At 37.2% G+C, this 19,075-nt stretch overlaps 1 protein-coding gene across 1 annotated transcript; it reads right to left on the bottom strand.

Annotated features, from left to right (window-relative positions):
* Positions 1-10,992: 10,992 nt before the first annotated feature.
* Positions 10,993-13,572, bottom strand: LOC108427113 (CD59 glycoprotein-like). Its single transcript, XM_017697057.2, has 4 exons — positions 13,503-13,572; positions 13,178-13,230; positions 12,807-12,926; positions 10,993-12,001 (listed from the first exon to the last, which is right to left on the bottom strand). Exons 2-4 carry the CDS (start codon positions 13,224-13,226, stop codon positions 11,901-11,903), a joined length of 270 nt encoding a protein of 89 aa, XP_017552546.1. The 5' UTR covers positions 13,227-13,230; positions 13,503-13,572; the 3' UTR covers positions 10,993-11,900.
* Positions 13,573-19,075: the final 5,503 nt, after the last annotated feature.

The following is a 19,075-nucleotide window of genomic DNA, read 5'->3' as shown; positions in this document are numbered from 1 at the left end:
AGCTGCACAGCAAATTGTGTTAAAATGTCAAGCTGAAGTGACTACTAGAAATGGTCCAAATCTTATTACATTCATCAAAAATTCATCAAAAAAAAAAGACTTTTTACAATAAGCTGTGTGTGCACAATTGAGCCCCTGTGTCAGCAAGTAGCTGAATCCACTAATTCGAAGAGATGACTGCATGTTCTTGGACATTTACTTTATATTTAATACATATGGGACATATTATTATTACATATAGGTACTTATATAATGCACCTAGGTATTTGTATGACCCCATGTTGACATAAATTTGTATGATATAAAAAAGGTTACAATAATGAAGACACTAGATTTTGTTACAGCAACAATCACCGGAATTAGTATCATATAATATACGTAACATTAGTCTTTTCAGTAAAGTAAAAAATGTCATAAACAAAGAGCAAGGAGGTCATCATAAGTGAGCACAAAGAAGCAATCAGGACTCCGGAGCCAATGGGAGGTGAAGTCTGTGACAGTGATTAATGCAGTTCTGCAATGTTCATTTACACATTACACAAAATTGTGCATGGCTAGCATATCAGACCCCCTTAATAAGCGCATTTAATTCTCCATTTAATTTCAGTATGAATTGATTTATTCTTATATTTAATTGTTTTTACTACTATTATTGAACTTTCATTCAATTATGATTTTTAATGCAGAATGCTGTTTTATGTGGTGTGTTTTTGCTGCAGTAAAGCAATTTGCTATTTATTTTTATTGTTGTTGTTGTATATTATATTACTGTTGCTGAATGCTTTAAAATAATAACAAAGTCACAGCCATCGGAACTGTAAGCAGACCAGATTTTATTGCTGAATCTTACTGAATCTGCCATTTTCAAGCGTGATCCACTCTCTGTGACCTAGTTGCAAAGGTCACTCTGGCAGCAGCGGGCGTTGATTGTAGGGGTGGCCTGCATGATGAGGCAGTCAGTCAGACTGGTGCATCTCCTGAAATGGGTAACTGAAGAGAAAAAGGAAAACTTTTAATAGTCAGTTCAGATCCCAGTACAATCAGTTGTTGTTAGCTGTGTGACTGATTTACCATGTAAACGACCGCTGAGTGTAATTCTACAACAGCTCAGAAGCACAACAATAACTTATTCTGTAACTTACGCAGATCCAACCTAAAGCTATTAACTCTGTTCTTTTTCTGCTTTAATTAGTAAAACACAACCGCATCATTTGAGCGTCTTGAAGTCTACTTAACAGAGTTGTGTGGAACCACTTGGCAGAACTTAAGAATGTCTTTAACAAAAGACATAATTTTTTGAGTATTATTTTGAAAGCCTTTCAAAAGATTTCATAGTTTGTAAATATATTAAATCTTGTGAGTCAGGGATTCTGTACACTAAAAAGTATAATGAGTCTTTCCCAGTAACAATTTGTCTTTTGACAGGGTCTCCTGAGGTTTGTTGACATGCAAACTGAGATCAGATGTAGCTGAGTGATGAGGAAGATGAAGAGACTTACAGGGGTATTTGGTGAAAGTCCCAGAGACGCAGGCATTTTGGTTAAAGCCACAGGTTTGCATGGTGTTAGTGCAACGGCCCCCAGGACGTGGAACACAGTGGTTACATTTCAGAGCAGAACCTGCAACAGAGTGAAGACCACAGCGCTCAGGGACTGTCAGCTTTTTGTAGACATGAATCAAAATATGACATTTCTTTATAAGATTTATTTATAAGCACCTTTAGGGCACCCAATGACCCAATAAGGTCATAGTAAATGAAATATAAAGTCAACAAAAAGGCACATCAAACAACATAGGAACATCATTAGTAGTATCAACAGGAACAAAAATAAAAAACATTAAAAATACAGTTCTCTGCAGAAGTTTGGAAAACCCTGGTTTTTACTTAAACCTTGCATTTTACTTAACTCAGATGTGGGAGGTCAGAGCTTGAAATTGTCTAACACTGTGTTTGAGCTCTGAAGTAGGATAACCTTGTACTTCAACACTCACCACTCATCAACAGCATGGCAAGAAGGAAAGTCACAAGCAGGGTCTTCATTATTCTGCAGCAGAAAGGAGCATTTTTCTTTACAGTTTAATGCATAATCAAATCAGTGAGGAGCAAGTTAGGATGTTACCATGTTACTACATACAAATAAAGACATAGGTTATAGGTATAGAATTTTCACAACAAAAACAAAGACATGCAATGACATTTCAGTCATTGCTGGTCAGGATTCCTGTAGCCAGGAATCAATTGATCAGATTGTGATGATTACACACACCCAACAAGTGATAACTTAACAATGGGTCATTGCTTAATAGGCACTAAATACTAGATTAATTGATATGCAGAAACATGAGATTCACCAGATGAACATATTGTAGTTAGCTGACACTCAAAAAGAGTTAATGTATGGTGTTCGAGCAGTACACAGAATGAATATCAATGGTAGCAAAATGACTGACCTCAGTTTTAATTAAAAGGGGGTGCAGGGTAACATAACACTGAGACTGAAACATATAGAGATGAAATGAAAGTGTGCCTTACAGCGCTGAAGCCTGAGGAGAGCTGCAAGCCTGCACGTTAGTTAGAGGAGGGTCCTTGGATCACAGCAGAGTCCTCAGGGACGTTACCCTAGAAACACCACAGAATCCAGCCTGGACAAATGAGCACGGTGAACCACGCAGCTGGCTTGTGTTGACGTCTCGTGAGAATGGTAGACTTCAGTTCTTCAGCAGATGCTGGTAAGTGAGGCTGCTGGTTTACTTCCGTCCATAACTCAAAGTATGCATGGAAATTTTGCAATGGCCTGTTGTTGGCCAATCAGGACGTTCAAAATAAATTAACGGAACTTGAAAACACAGCTTAGTTAGACTATTCTGTTCTAATCATGGCACTTCTGTCGGATTACTGTGTGAATAAAAATAAGCAAAGAAAACCAATGAAGACATGACAAACTGAGGCACGAAACAAAAATGAAAAAATCTGCAGATTTAAAGTGCAAAGGAGGGAGGGCTGTGCCTGTCCTTTCTTGGCAGTTACTTATATCTCTCTCTTCTTCTTTGTATATCTGTCTTATGTGAACAGACCCCTTGTGGGTGGCACTATGGCAGGGAGAAAAGGAGTTTTGCTCAAGAATATGCAATCTCTTTGTTTAGGTATTTGCACAAATTAATCACAAAATAACTTCACATAAATACATTTTGCAGAGGTTGCATAGTATTAGGTAAAAGAACATTATAACCCTATAAGCTATTTCATAGATAAGCATTAATACTGTTTTAATGGTAGATATTCCCAGAAACTGATGAACATGGAGTCTATTATATTTAAAGTCCTTTGATTTCACACAGCGGTGACATAAAGCTACTTGAAACCTCAAACAATACTACTTCTAAAAGAAACATTATCACTAAGAAAAGGAAACAAGATTTCTCAAGATAAGAACATAAGTCCAAATCTAGTGTTAATCAACGCTGTAACCTCTCTAAACAATCCTTAAATGAAAAAGAAGTTACATAGTTTAAGGAAATGCTACTTTTAATATTTCCTGTGGACATTATGGCAGAACGTCTATTATGCTTAAAGTATTGCATTTTTCTTGATGAGTCATGTTTTTTAAGAGTCAACAGTTTATTAGAAACGTTCATGTATGTAGAGTCATTGGCCACTTTAACAGAAACACTTTCCATATAAGGTTCACTTTATAAGGTGTACAATCTGTCAGCTAACCAACCACAATAGGACCACCACTGGTCAGATATTATTTGATTGGTGGACTATTCTCTACACAGCAGTGACACCAACATGGCCACTAAAAGGTAGTGTGTGTGTTGTTGGTGTGAATGTTTTTACACACTTCAGTTACACTACTAGGTTGACCAAAACCAGCAGTCCTATGGTCTGACCCCTGATAAAGGCCTAAAGGATGAGTAACACAAGTTGTACACAGAAAATAGAGATGTTGTCTCTAACTGTAGACCTACATGTAATGTTTTCTAATAAAGTGTCCAAAAAGTGTATACTGGTGGTCCATTTCTGTATGGATTCTGATGTGTACTGGGAGTCTGTGTCTTGTTAAAAGGTTTTTTAGCAAGAGTTCCTGGACCAGTAACAGCAATGAACCACCATATTTGACACAGGGTATCAGATGCTTTTCATTGTATGCAGTCGCCAGTCAAGTAATCATGATGATCATGAGCAAAAAGTAAAATATTTGTCTCATCTGACCACATCACACATTGGCATTTGCAGTTCCAATGACTTTCTGTAAAGTTCAGGTGCTGCATTTTGTGGCTTGCTTCACCACCAGGTTCCAGGTTTCACGTCCAGGTTACAGGCAAACTATTTCTGACATCAACCTTCTCACTACATAAGGATTGCAACATCAGATCTTTCATGTACACATGGCTTCACAAGACAAACAGTGGTAATTTCCCAAGCCAAACCTGAAATAAAGCACTGGTGCCTTTAAAACTTATTTAGCTTCATTACACACACACCTTTCTTATATCATACAAATTTGTGTCAACATGGGGTCATAAAAATACCTAGGTGCATTATATACTGTAAGTACCTATATATAATAATAATATGTCCCATATGTATTAAATATAACATGTCCAAAAATACACAGTCATCTCTTCGTATTAGTGAATTCAGCTACTTGCTGACACAGGTGCTCAATTGTGCACACACAGCTTGTATGATCACCTTAGAAAAGCACTGCCAATACAATTGGATGCTCTGGAGCAGATGAATATTAGCCTAATTTCACCATGCCCAGGATCAAGTGTTAGATGGGTATAAAATTCCCCAGCATTGGGCTGAGGAGCAGCTGAACTGCTCCTCTGGAGTAAGTGGACTTTTGCGATGAGATGAAGTGGTGTTAGTGATCTAGAACTGATCATCGAACATCAGTACCTGACCTCATTAGTGCTCTTGTGGCTGAATACAATCATATTCTCACAGCAAAGTTCCAGTATCTAGAGTAAATATAAATTGTCCCTAAATTTAATACACATTTAAAAATTATAAACATTGCCCTGTTTTTCTAAGGTTTTGTCACAGTTTCAACATTTAAAAAAACCCTTTCCCTTTCATGTTTCATATAGTTCCATCACAAATGTGTATGAATATCAGAAAGTGAGTGTAAGAAAGTGTCATTTTAATGTATTTGACTGTTAGGACATGATGTTGTGAATTAGGGTGCATAAAAATAAATGAAACCCTTCAACAGACAAGAAATCAGTATCATGCTCTGCCGGGGGGGTGGGGGGGACTGCTTATTACTTAATTAAGACATTGGTGTGCTTGGCAATAGTAAACAGCCTGACAGATGATGAGGGATATAACAGTGAATACTGTATTTTGGATATTTATATATTTATATTTTAGGCTGTTTTCCAAAAATAAAAGGCTTTTGAAGTTGAATCAAACATAAATGTCCACAGACTTTTATGGTCTCATCAGTTCATGATGGTGTAAAATTGTTAATGCTCAGGAGATTAGTTTATGTGAGGCAATTAAAAAATCTCAGCTAGATAAAGTGATCAGAGCACAAGTAAAATTAGAGAGCAGGGAAATACAGAATTGTTTGGAATGAAAATCCATCAAAACATCATGATACTTTGATTTGACAGCGTTTGATGTTGATGAAAGGAATGGTCTGCAATTCAATTGCAATTATTTAAGAAAGCTGAATAAGCACTGCTCTCATTATTATTATTATTGTTATTATTATTATTATTATTAGTAGTAGTAGAAGTAGCAGTAATAAATTGGAAGTTTTAATTAATTCAGGTGTTTTTGTATTTTTAAATATTCATTTAGGCTCATTTGGAACATTTAGTTAGGTAATCATGCACATTTTGCTCATGCTGTTGCTGACTGCATAAAGTCACAGCTATTTAAATCACAGATAAGACTTTATTACTAAATCTACAATTTTGATGAATTTGTTATTTGCCATTTTCAAGCATGGTCCACTCTTTGTGATCTAGTTACAGTACTTCTTTGAAAAAGACATCATCTAGAAGGCAGCACATGTTGTTCCAAAATGTGTTCAGGATTAATGGTGCTTTTACAGATGCACAAGTTACCCACTAATACCCACCATACCACTGCAGATGCTGGATTCTGAACAATCTGGATGGATCTTTACTTCTTTTGCCTATAGAACACAACATTCATTATGTCCATAAACAATCTGATAGTAGTTAAGATGGTTGTAGAATTTTATTAAATGTTGACCATGTTTTTTCGTATTGGTGAGATCTGTTTTTGAGATGCTGAGATTTTTTCCATTGCTATGTGTTCTTTTAAAAAGTTTTTTTCATTGATTAATGGTGATCTTTTTCCTTGTCTTCCAATTTGTCAGAATAGTGTTTTAAGCGATGGTTAGCGCCACCATAAGTGTTCTGTTTTCTTCCTTGTTTGGATGGACTGATGATGTGTCACCTAACAGAGTGATGGAGATGGTGAGATGGGTTGTTTTAACAATGGAGTTAGTTGATTTATAAGAAGTTGCCAGAAGTACTTGACTGGTGTGCAATACCACAAGGCATGTATATAATTGCCAGTAGTGTTTAGTGAACAGCGTATACAGATTTCAGAGTCTGTTATTCTCTATATATATATATTCCCTATATATAGAGCCTTTGTCCAGTGTAGTGTACTCTGTGAATTACTTTATATTGTATGTGGTGGTGGTGAGGGTGGAGGTTAGTATTTGTAGTCATGCTAAATGTGTTTTCCAGAAGGTTTATCCAGAGGTCAGTAGAGGGAGTAACCAAGAGATCTTCTTCCCTCTTTGTCCTTGGTACATAAATTGTTTGGTCTAACTCAGATAGGAATTTATAAATTTTACATAATATTTTTTTGAGGAGATGTTTAGGAATTCTGAAATATCTGGGTTATATGAACTGGTTACAAAGTTTTTATTCTGTAGAATGTGATGTAAATGTGTAATACCTTTGTCTTTCCATTTGTGTAAATTAGTTGTGTTTTGTGTGTTGGTGGCAGGAAAGTTGGGGTTGTACCGTACGGGCGAGTGTTTGGAGGGTGACATTATAGTGAAGTATTGTGATACTTGAAGCTTGTTCTACTGCTCTCCATTAATCTGTTTGTTTAGGCTTTATCTATTTTATTATGTCTTGTAATTGAATTTGCTAGGAAGTATTGTTGGAATTTGGGGGTTTCAAGGCCTCCCTGGGTTCTGTGCTTCTGTAATGTAACTAATTTGGTCCTAGGTGGTTTATTTTTCCAGTAAAATTTGGAGATAATGGAGTCTAAGGTTTTGAACCAGGTAGAGTGATGTTGAATTGGAATCACTGGGAAAAAATAGTTTACTTTTGGTAATACGATCATTTTGATTGTAGATATTCTACCAATAAGGGATAGTGGAAAGCTCATCCAGCATTTGAGGTCACTAGTTATAGTTGAGAGTAATAGGTTAAAATTAATTTTAGGCAGCTCTGACAGCTGGGAGGAAATTTTGATGCCCAGATATGTGACATATTGGGTGCTCAAGGGGATAGGAAGAGACTGTGCTGCTGTATCTGATAAGTTCATGTTAATTGATAGTATGGTAGATTTAGTCCAGTTAATAGAGTAATTGGAGATTTTGGAGTATTTTTCAGTAATCTGTATGGTTTGAGGAATTGATGTGGGGGATTTTGCAAAAACAGTAGGATGTCCTCTGCATATAAAATGATGATATTCTACAGTTTGGGTATGGATACCTTTTATGTTTGTGTTTTGTCATATAGCTGATGCCAACAGTTCTATAAAAATTGAGAATAGAAGGGATGAGAGGAGGCATCCTTGCCTAGTACCTCTGTGCAGTGTGAAATTTGGTATTAACTGTGGTCTTGGGTGCAGTGTAAATTAATAAATGATTCTCTGAACCCTATTTTGTGCAAGGTGGTGAACAAGAATTTCCAATTGACTTCATCAGAAGCTTTCTCTGCATCTAATGTGAATATTGTGCTTTCTTATTTGTGAATCGATGTGTGATGTATTAGTTAAGTAGTCTGCACATGTTAGTGGTTGAATGTCTTCCTTTGATGTAGCTTGTCTGACTGGGATGTATCAGTGATGAACTTTCTAATCTAGTCGCCAAGGTCTTACTTATAATTTTTATATCTGTGTTTTATATCTGGAACTACAGGTCCTCATCATGATCTTGCCATCTCAGTCGAGAACTCCCTGATTGTTCCATCTGCAGAGGCAAGAAGTCTTGGTGTGACCCTGAATGGCCAGTTATCGTTCTCGACTCACATCGCGAACCTGACTCGGTCATGCAGGTATCTACTGTACAACATCCGGAGGATCCGACCCTTCCTCACCCGAGAGGCCACCCAGGTGCTAGTGCAGTCTCTGGTCATCTCAAGGCTTGACTACTGCAACTCACTCTTGGCTGGTCTTCCCATGCAGACCATCAAGCCTCTGCAACTCATCCAGAATGCGGCAGCACGACTCGTCTTCAATCTGCCCAAGTTCAGCCACGTCACCCCATTGCTGCGCTCCCTTCACTGGCTTCCTGTAGCTGCACGCATCAGATTTAAAAACCCTAATGCTTGCCTACAAAGCCAAAAATGGACCAGCCCCTACCTACTTGATGGCAATGGTGAAATCTCGAACTGTACCACGAGCCCTTCGAGCTTCGAGTACAGCTCGGCTTGACCCGCCATCCTTCAAGGTGCATGGAAGACAAGCGTCAAGAATGTTCTCTGTACTGGCGCCCAGGTGGTGGAATGAACTCCCACTGGCTGTCCAAACAGCAGAGTCTCTTGCTGTCTTCAAATGCAGACTGAAGACACATCTCTTTACACAGCACTTAAATGAGCATTGAACTATAAGCTGCACTTATTTATTGTACTGCACTCTGTATTTTAGTTTATTGTATTGTATCTTATTGTTATTGTATTGCTTTGAATGGCACAGAGTTCTGTGTTCAACTCTGGTTCTTTTTCTCTTGGTGTCTGCAGTGACATATTTGTTTCTAGCAGTATCTGAGCTCAGGACTGTCTTTTTCTCTAAGCTATTGGTAACTAGCAAAGATACTTTCTCTAGATTGACAAAGCACTTCTTGTAAGTCACTCTGGATAAGAGCATCTGCTAAATGCTGTAAATGTAAATGTAAATGTAATGAGTGATAGTGGATGGTAGCTGGAGGGTAAGGTGGAGTCTTTGTTAGGTTTGAGATGAAGTGAAATTATAGCGGTATTCATTTCAGATGGTAAAATCTTGTTATGCTTTATTTCAGCTGGCAGGAACAGGTAATGTTTTTTAAACATGAATCAAAACTGTTAGTTTCATTTTGTTCAACCCAATAAGGCAATAGTAAATAAAATATAAAAGATATTTAAAAGAACACTAAAACAACATATGAGCATCATTAATAGTATCAAATGGAACAAAAATACAAATATTAATATAAAAAGACAGTAGTATGCAAAATGACTGAATTTAAATATTTTGTCAATTTTCTAAGTGAAAAGAGGTTAACACAAGCTGCTGTACATTTTGTATACGAAAAAAATAAGATGTGAGATAGATAAAATGTGCCATAACTTTTGGACAGGCTACATTTGATGTTTTTCTTTTTTTTCAATTTGTTAAATTCCATGAGCAGCACAGCTGATTTAATTAATGAAGGACTTTAATTAATTGAAGTTAATTAATTCACTGAAGCAGGTGATGGGTGGTATCTCTAAAGACTGGATTATTATTATTATTGTCAGTAGTAGTAGTAGAAATAGTATTCATTTTACTATACTTACTGCCCAAAAGATAACTTTACATTTGACTTTCTAAGCCTAAAACTTTTGCACAGTACTGAAAATCATACAGAACATACAGAATGATTACAGTTTGCAAACAGTATTTTTTTCACAAGGTTTCTGGTTGGGAATGATGGATGTGATGTTGCTTATGTGTGTAAGTGTGTAACAGGCTTTTCTTTTAATTGAAGTGGAACCTTCACACTCACCACTCATCAACAGCATGGCAAGAAGGAGAGTCACAAGCAGGGTCTTCATTATTCTGTAGCAGAAAGGAGCATTTTTCTTTACATTTCTTTACATAAACAAATCAGTGCGGAGCAAGTTAGGATGTTACTGTGTTACTACCAGTGGTGGACAGTAACTAAGTAAATGCAATTCGTTACTGTACTTAAGTAGTTTTTTGTGTATCTTTACTTTACCTAAGTATTTCCATTTTGGGTGACTTTTTACTTTCACTCCACTACATTTCAAAGTCAATTTTTTTTGTTTGTTTTTTCTGTTGCTCCTTTTGGCTTCTGTATGCATAAAATTGTAGCATATCAAAGAAGAACACCAATCAAGGTACAGCATGTACTTAGTTTTGACTTGTTTTGACCTGTTGGACATACTGACCCAGTGCAAGCATACTGCTCAATGACAGTGTAACAGCATAAAATTTTGAGAGTGTCTATTCAACATAAACGAAGGAAGAAACTCCTGACTCTAATCTAACGTTGTGTAAATCGACCCCAATATAGAAATATGTGCACATATGCATTTTCACTGGCATGTGTCAAACACTACAAACACTATTTCATTTAAAAGTAAATTTGTTTTTGCAAGTTTATGTTTATGAACGAAGACCTACAGATGCAGTATAGTAAAGGAGAACTCATTTGTGAACCTGTGTTTAAAGTTTTCATTAACTTAAACTTAAACTTGTAACTAAGGTGCAAACAAATTTTAAACTGAAACTTTGCTTTTTTGCAAAAAGTTATTTCAGAGCCACCTGATGGAAACTGTTTGGCTTCAGTATTTTGTGTTTATGATAATTTTAATAGAAATCAGCATCAGACTAATTAATGACATCAATCAACATCAGCAGGAAAGAAAATAGTCAAACCATTTTTAAAACCACTTAAAATAACTCAATATCACAACAGACTCTAAGATATCAATATTGGTTGCATGCACATACCAAAAGAACTAACTTGAATGTTATTCAGCACAAGTCATTGCTTGCTTCACAGTTTTAATGGTACTGGTTTGAGTCTAACTGCTTCATGTTCTGGTTTTAAATGGTTTACTCAGTCCAGAGCCAGCCCTACTGATCACATGTCTCCACAAACAGTTTAGATAATGAACCAGAACCTGAAACTCCATGATTGGGCAATTACCAGAAAAGGGAGGGCAGGGGCACAAGTATATCACATATTTTACAAGAAGAAGCTTCAGTAGAACAGCTCTCAAGAAAGCAAACTACACTAAGTTAACAGTTTATTAGAAACACTGGCCTTGTATCTACAGCCATTGGCCATTTTATCAGAAACACCTATCATTACACCTATTATACCCACTCATGTTACTGACCTGTGGCCAATTAAAACCATCAGGTGTTTTTTGTATCATTACACAAATTTATCCGCCTTTTGTTGCCACTGAACCTGTTTAGAATGTGTTGCTGGCATCAAATTCAAAATGGGCATATATTTTTCCAAAAATAATAACATTTCTCAGTGTCAACATTTTTTGTTATCTTTGTACTATTTTTAATAGAATGTAGGCTTGAAATGACTTGCACATCATTGCATTTTGTTTTTATTTACATTTTGCACAGCGTCCCAAGGTTTTTGGAAATTGGGTTGTATTATTACCATTATTACTATTATTATTAATAGCAGTAGTAGTAGCAAAATGGAAAGTGTTTTTTTAATTAGTTAAGGTTTTCATGAAAGTTATAAAACACTCATACAGGCTCATTTGGAACTCTCAACTAGGTATTTATGCACATTCTGCTCATACTGTTTAATGTATTTAATAATAACAAAATTAGCCATTTGAAGCAGATCAAAAGCAGATCAGATTTTACTATTAAATCTTGATGAATGTTTTGTTTGCCATTTCAGTTGTGATCCACTTTTTGTCACCTAGTTGCAACGGTCAGTCTGACAGCAGCGGGCACTGATGTAAGGTGTGCCCTGCATGATGAGGCAGTCAGTCAAACTGATGCACCTCTTGAAATAGGTAACTGAGAAAAACAAAAAGGAAAAGAAAAGAGAAAAAGAGAAGAAACACTTTTAAAAGTCAGTTCAAATCCCAGTACACAAATCCCAGTAGACATGTTGTTATTAGCTGTGTGAGTGAGTTACCATGCAACTGACTGCTGAGTGTAATTCTACAACAGCTCAGCAGCACAACAATAACTTATTCTGTAACTTATATAGATCCAACTTAAAGCTATTAACTTCATGTTCTTTTCTACTTTAATTAATAAAACACAACCACGTTGTATACATGCTGCTTATTTGAGCATCTTGAGGCTGAACAGTTGTGTGGAATCACTTGGCAGAACATTTTTAGGTAAATCTACCATTTTTTGAGTGTTTGTTGAACTGGCAGTGATCAGTTAAGTCTGTTTGTATTGCTTGTTTGTTTTATTGTCTTGTTTTTATTTGGTTACATGTTAAAATGTCTTTTTTAGTAAGTTTTCAAAGCACTGAATGAGCTGGACGCCCATTTATACATGAAAACTATGGAGCAGTCTCCCTATCGAGATCAGATGTGTGTCTTCTCCGCAGTCCTTTAAGTTGAAACTTCCATTTGATCTGTGATCTCATATGATTTCTTTGGTGTAACACACTTGGGTGCAACTGCAGCTGTTTATATGTGTTACAGAATTAACACTTGGCACTTGGAATTAACTGTACTCTGAAGTACGTTGAGTCTCTCCTAGTAATGAGTTTAGCGTCTCCTGTAACATGTTGACAATGTTTACATGTGTGGTTAACTGAGAGGAGACATAACTGAGTGGTCAGCTGGAAGCAGAGACTTACAGGGGAATTTGGTGAACATGCCGGAGACACAGGCGTTGTGGTTAAAGCCGCAGGTTTCCGTGGTGGTAGTGCATCTGCCCCCAGAACGCGGAACACAGCGGTTACATTTCAGAGCAGAACCTGCAACAGAGTGAGGAATACTCTTTAGTGAATGATTCCGTTCCCCAAAATCCATTCACTGCACTGCAACTGCTGACTGATAACTTTGAATAGTTGCAAAGGTTGCTAACGCAGCAGCAGTTCAGTCCGCCGCTGCATCTTTGTAACTACATTACTAACTAACTGTATGACTCTTTCTACATAGCATTGATGTTGCTTTTAAGTGTGAAACTGTCTTTTCTTTTAACTGAAGTGGAACCTTCAACACTCACCACTCATCAACAGCATGGCAAGAAGGAGAGTCACAAGCAGGGTCTTCATTATTCTGTAGTAGAAAGGAGCATTTTTCTTTACAGTTTGATGCATAAATCAAATCAGTGAGGAGCAAGTTAGGATGTTACTGTGTGACTACATGTAAATAAAGACATGCCTAAAGATCTTTCACAATGAAAACAAAGAGATACAATGACATTTCCACATCACTATCAGTATGAAAAAAATAGTCAAAGCATTTTTAAAACTACTTAAAAGAACTCAATATCACAACAGAATGACAGGAGTCAATACTGTTTGCATGTTCATGCCACAAGAACTCACCCTGTATGTTATTCAGCACAAGTAGATGCTTGTTTCAGAGCCTGGATTATGCTCCTGGTTTGAGTCCCACTGCTTCATGTTCCGCCTTTAAACAGATTACACAGGCCAGAGCCAACCCTCCTGATCACATGTCTCTTTTGCCAGTTTCTACAATCTGTATTTACAGTCATCGGCCAGTTTATCAGAAACACCAGTTTACTTTGTACATTGTACAATCATTTAGCCATCCAACCACCAAAAGACTACCACTGGCCAGATATTATTTGAGAGGTGGACCATTCTCTGCACAGCACTGACACTAACATGCTCATTGAATGGTCTGACCCCTGATGAAGGGCTGAAGGATGACTAACACAAATTGTACATTGTACAAAAAGAGGAGTCATAGTTTCTAACTGTACACCTACAGGCAGTGTTTTCTAATAAAGTGGCCATAAAGTGTATGCAGTGGGTAAAAACTCAAATCAAGAACAATCCCCCACCTAAATACTATCTAGTCAGCAGGTGGTCAATTTCTCTGTGGATTCTGGTGTGTGCTGGGAGCAAGTATCTTCCTAAAAGGGTTGATTTTTTTTACAAGAGCTTCTGGAGATTTAACAGCAAAACAGCTCCAAAGAATCAATGATACACCATCATATTTGACAGTGGGTATCAGGTGCTTTTCATTGTAGGCAGTTTTGTGATCATGATGACCAAAAATGTCTGACAGTGGATTTATTCATACACCAGGTTCCAGGGTTCCCATCCAGCTTACAGGGTTCAGGCTTCAGGCCAGCTATTTCTGACATCTGACAACTTTCTCACTACACATGCATTGTGACATCAGATCTTTCATGTACACATTGCTTCACAAAGCAAACGGTACTTTCCAAAGCCAAACATGAAATAAAGCACTGGTGCTGGTGTGGTGCATTACACACACACACAATTTGTTTTTATAGATATTTTATCATACATATCACATCATACATATTCATGTCAGGACCTGGGGTCATAAAAATGCCCCATGTGCATTATATATATATAAGTACCTACCTATATGTAATAATATGTTCCATATGTATTGAATACACACTAAATGTCCAAAAATTCCAATCATATCTTCTAATTAGTGAATTCAACTACTTGCTGACACAAGTGTTCAATTGTACATAAACAGCTTGTACAACTCCATAGGAATGCACTGTCAGTAAAATGGGTTGCTCTGGAGTGGCTGAAGATTAGTCGAATGTCATTATGCCAAATGCTAGAGGCGTATAAAATTCTGCAGCACTGGGCTGAGGAGCAGCTGAACTGTGCTCTCTGGAGCAATGGAGGTCAGTCAAACACCTTTGGGATGAGTTGGAGTGGAATTTGTGATCTAGAACTAATCATCCAACATCAGTATTTGACCTCACTAATGCTCTTGTGGCTGAATGCAATCAGATCCTCACAGCAATGTTCCAGCATCTAGTGTAAAGTCTTGCAAGAAGAGTAGAGGCTGGTACTGCAGCAAAGAGGGACAAATACTCTATTAATATCTTGATTTCAGTAGAGATACCGGATGAGTGTCCAGCAACTTTTAAACATATAGTGCATGTTAATATAAAGTGTCCCTAAATTTAATATAAACTCTTCTTTATTTTCTCACACTTTCATGTTTCATATCATTCCATCACAAATGTGTTCATTTCAGAAAGTGTGTGTAAGAAAGGTGAGGGTAGTTTTTTTAACATGTTTGACTGTTAGGTCATGATCTTGTGAATTAGGTTGCATGAAAATAAACACAACCCTTCAACAGACAGGAAATCAGTATCATGCTCTGCTGGGGTAACTGCTTATTGCATTATTAAGAGGAAGCCACTGAGGTGCTGGGCAATAGTAAACAGCCTGGTAGATTGAGGGACATCACAATGAATACTGTATTTTGGATCATAATTCTGTAGCCTAAAATTGTTATTGCACAGGAGATGGGCTTAGTTCAGCCAGGTGAAAAAACACAGCTAAATAAAGTATCAGTGATCAGAGTACAAGTAGTATAGGAGAGCAGGGAAATGCAGAATTGTTTGTGATAAAATACACCAACACATCATGATACGTTGATTTGACAGCACTTGACATTGATGAAAGGAATGGCCTGCAATTCAAATGCATTTATTTAGAAATGTTTAATAAGCACTTTGCTCATTATTATTATTATTATCAGTAGTAGTAGAATACATTGGAAGTTGAATTTTGTATTAATTCAGGTGTTTTTGTATTTTAGACAGTTGTAAAATATGTATTTAGGCTCATTTGGAACACTTAGTTTTTCGTACTTTTGCTGAATGCATAGAAATTGCAACTTCACAACCATTTGGATCATAAGCAAATCAGATTTTATTACTAAATTTACAGTTTTGATTAATTTGCCATTTTTAAGCGTGGGTCACTCTCTGTGACCTAGTTGCAAAGGTCAGTCTGACAGCATTGGGCATTGATGTTCGAAGTGCCCTGCAAGATAAGGCAGTCAGACATGCTGATGCACCTCCTGAAATAGGAAACTGAGGAGAAAAAGAGAAGAAACACGTTCAATAGTCATCTCAGGTCCCAATAAACAAGTTATACTATAAAAACTCGTGATTAATCAATGAAAAAATATATACAGATTCAAATGCATCTTCCTGATGCAATGATCAGATCAGCAGATCAGCATGATAAAGATGCATATTTTAATTCTCCTTCTGTTTTCTTTTACAGAAAACAGTCTTTAAAACTTTAAAAAGTCTTTAAAATCTTCATAGTTATTCCTAACATTTTTTTTCCAATAAAGTATATTTAAGGCTCTGTGTGATATTTTATTGTTCAGTTAAGTCCATTTATGTTGTTTTTCTTTTACTCAAATATTTGTTAAAATGGTTTTATTGTGGGTTTTTGAATGGACTTGCCCATGTTTCAGCTTTATATGATAACAAAAGCCCTGAGATCCTGAGATCATCCTCTCTGAAGGGTCCCACATTCTAAGAAAAAGCTAAAGGGTGACTGGGTTCTCTCAATAACAGGTTCAACGCTATGGACCAGCCTCCCTTGTTGTTTTTCCTCCTTTGTTTTGTCTTGCTGGTTCTCCTTTTTAATTTTGACCTCATATGATAGTTTTGTGTAAATCACTTCTACAGCAGTTGTTTTAAGTGTGCTATAGAAATACAATTTACATCAGTTCCAAAAAAGTTGGGACAGAGTTGAAATGGCAATAAAAATAGAAACTGGTAAATAAAATAGTACTGGAGCCTATCCCAGCAGTCATCGGGCGGAAGGCAGGATACACCCTGGATAGGTCGCCAGTCCATCGCAGGGCAGACAAACAGACACAGACAGTCACTCACACACACACTCACACCTAGGGGCAATGTAGCATATCCAATTGGTCTGACTGCATGTCTTCGGACTGAGGGAGGAAACCAGAGAACCTGGAGGAAACCCACGCAGACACGGGGAGAACATGCAAACTCCACACAGAGAGGACCCAGGCCCCCCTCGCTGTGAGGCGACAGCGCTACCCACCACGCCACCGTGCCACCCTGATTAGTAAATTCTGTTTGAAATTGTTTTGACATAACATATGGTTGTATTCTGATTAATTAATAGCTTAATGAGTCACATTGGGACACATTGGGATCCTGGGACACAGCTTTGGACTGCAGGCAGGTCAGTCTAGCACCTACACTCAGACTACGCAGCCATGCTTTTGTGATGTGTGCCAAACGTGGCTTGGTGTAGTCATGTTGAAATAAGAAATAATGTCTCTGAAAAAGGCGTTGTCTAGAAGGCAGCACACGTTGCATCAAATGTGTTCAGCGTTAATGGTGCCTTCACAGATGTGCAAATTACATATTAATATCCCCCATACCATAACAGACACTGAATATTGAACAATCTGGATGGTCTTTTATTCTTGGCCTGGAGAACACAACATCCATTATTTTCATCTTTACATTGCCTAATCAGACAACAGCACGTTTCCACTGTGCATCATTTCATTTCGGCTGAGCTCGAGTCCAGAGAAGATGGTGGCATTTATGGATGCTGTTGACATATGTGCGTAGTATAGTGATGCAGCAAAGAATAGATTTACAGCAAAGAAAAGGTTTTCTTGGGCCCATGCAGTGATATCCATAACAGAAACATGCAGGTTTTTAATGCAGTGCTGTTTTGTTCATTTCAGAGTCAGTGTAGGCTTACGAAAAATAGTTGATAAGCTAAAACATTACATATCTGGTTTTTGTAAAGTTTTTTGATCAAATACAGGTCAAAGTAGAATTATAAATCATTGCTTTCTGTCTGGTTTTATTTGCATTTTACTTATGTTCCGGTCCCCAAAAGTCCCTAAAGTGTCATGGATTCACACATTCTTACAAGTTCCTATGAGATATGTTGATTTGTTTTTAAGATATCAAGCTATTTACATTATAGTCATGTTCAAATGTTAAATGTTATTTCTAAACTCAAACCATGCCAATTCATGGCCCTTTAGAGCTTCTGTGCTCTGAGGCACAATCAGTCTACTGTAATTTCCACAAAACAATTGTAGTTGTCTTTTGGTAGCATCTCCTATAGTATGTTGACAGTGTTTGCCCACTGTGCAGCAAACTGGGAACAGATGTAGCTGAGTGGTGAGCTAAGAGGCTAAATGAGACTTACAGGGGTATGTGGTGAACACAGCAGAAATGCAGGCATCTTTCCTAAAGCCACAGGTTTCCGTGGTGGTAGTGCAACGACTCCCACCTACAGGTGGAATACAGTTTTTACATTTCAGGGCAGAACCTGCAACAGAGTGAAAAGCAGAACACTGAGGACCAGTATACTTTTTTAAACATGAATCAAAACTTTCTGTTTCTTTTTGTCATTAAATCTTACATTTTTTAATCCCATTCACCAAAATCCATTTACTGCACTGTAACCATTGCCTGATAACTTGGAATGGTTGCTGCCAAAGTTACATAATGCAGTCCAAGATCAATCAGTGTTTTAGGAAACTATCTGGTGATTCTCCACAGTGTTAACATTTGGGTGGGAATTTGGACAAGGATCAAGCTCAGGACAGGGTTACAGAGACAAAGTTAAGGTGAATTTAATAAATAGCTTAAGTTAAAAGTAAGGTGAGTGTCTACAAAGCATACAGTTGGCTATTCAAACAAAACGCTTCCACATTTTATAACTCCATAACATATCAAAAATTGAAATTTGACTGTTTTTGAAAGATATATACCATTTTTCAATTTCATGCAAGCAAAACATTTAAAAAAAAGTTGGGACAGGGCATATTTACCACCGTGCTGCATCATCTCTTTTACCAGCACGCTGTAAGCATTTGGGAAGTGAGGAGACCAACTGTAGTTTTGAAAGTGAAATGTTTCCCTGTTTTTGCTTGATATAAGATTTCAGCTGCCCAACAGTTCGGGGTCTTCTATCTCATATTTTCTGTTTCATAATGTGTCAAATATTTTCAGAGGGTGACAGGTCTGGACTGCAGGCAGGTCAGTTTAGCACACGGACTCTTTTACTACAGAGCCATCTGTTATAAAATGTGCAGAATATAGACTTGATAAAATGGACAA

The sequence above is a fragment of the Pygocentrus nattereri genome, chromosome 19, assembly GCF_015220715.1.
Source record: "Pygocentrus nattereri isolate fPygNat1 chromosome 19, fPygNat1.pri, whole genome shotgun sequence".
NCBI classification, from domain to species: Eukaryota; Metazoa; Chordata; class Actinopteri; order Characiformes; family Serrasalmidae; genus Pygocentrus; species Pygocentrus nattereri.
Note: the sequence above shows the minus strand (reverse complement) of the source record. Positions and strands in the feature narration are given on the sequence as shown.

Bases quoted from the DNA above. Each gene is read 5' to 3' on its own strand.
- LOC108427113 (XM_017697057.2), bottom strand. From the start codon at position 13,226: ATGAAGACCCTGCTTGTGACTCTCCTTCTTGCCATGCTGTTGATGAGT. The intron at 12,927-13,177 runs GTGAGTGTTGAA...ACTCTGTTGCAG, and splicing joins TGCCATGCTGTTGATGAGTG to GTTCTGCTCTGAAATGTAAC. The intron at 12,002-12,806 runs GTAAGTCTCTGC...TGTTTTTCTCAG, and splicing joins CATGTTCACCAAATTCCCCT to TTACCTATTTCAAGAGGTGC.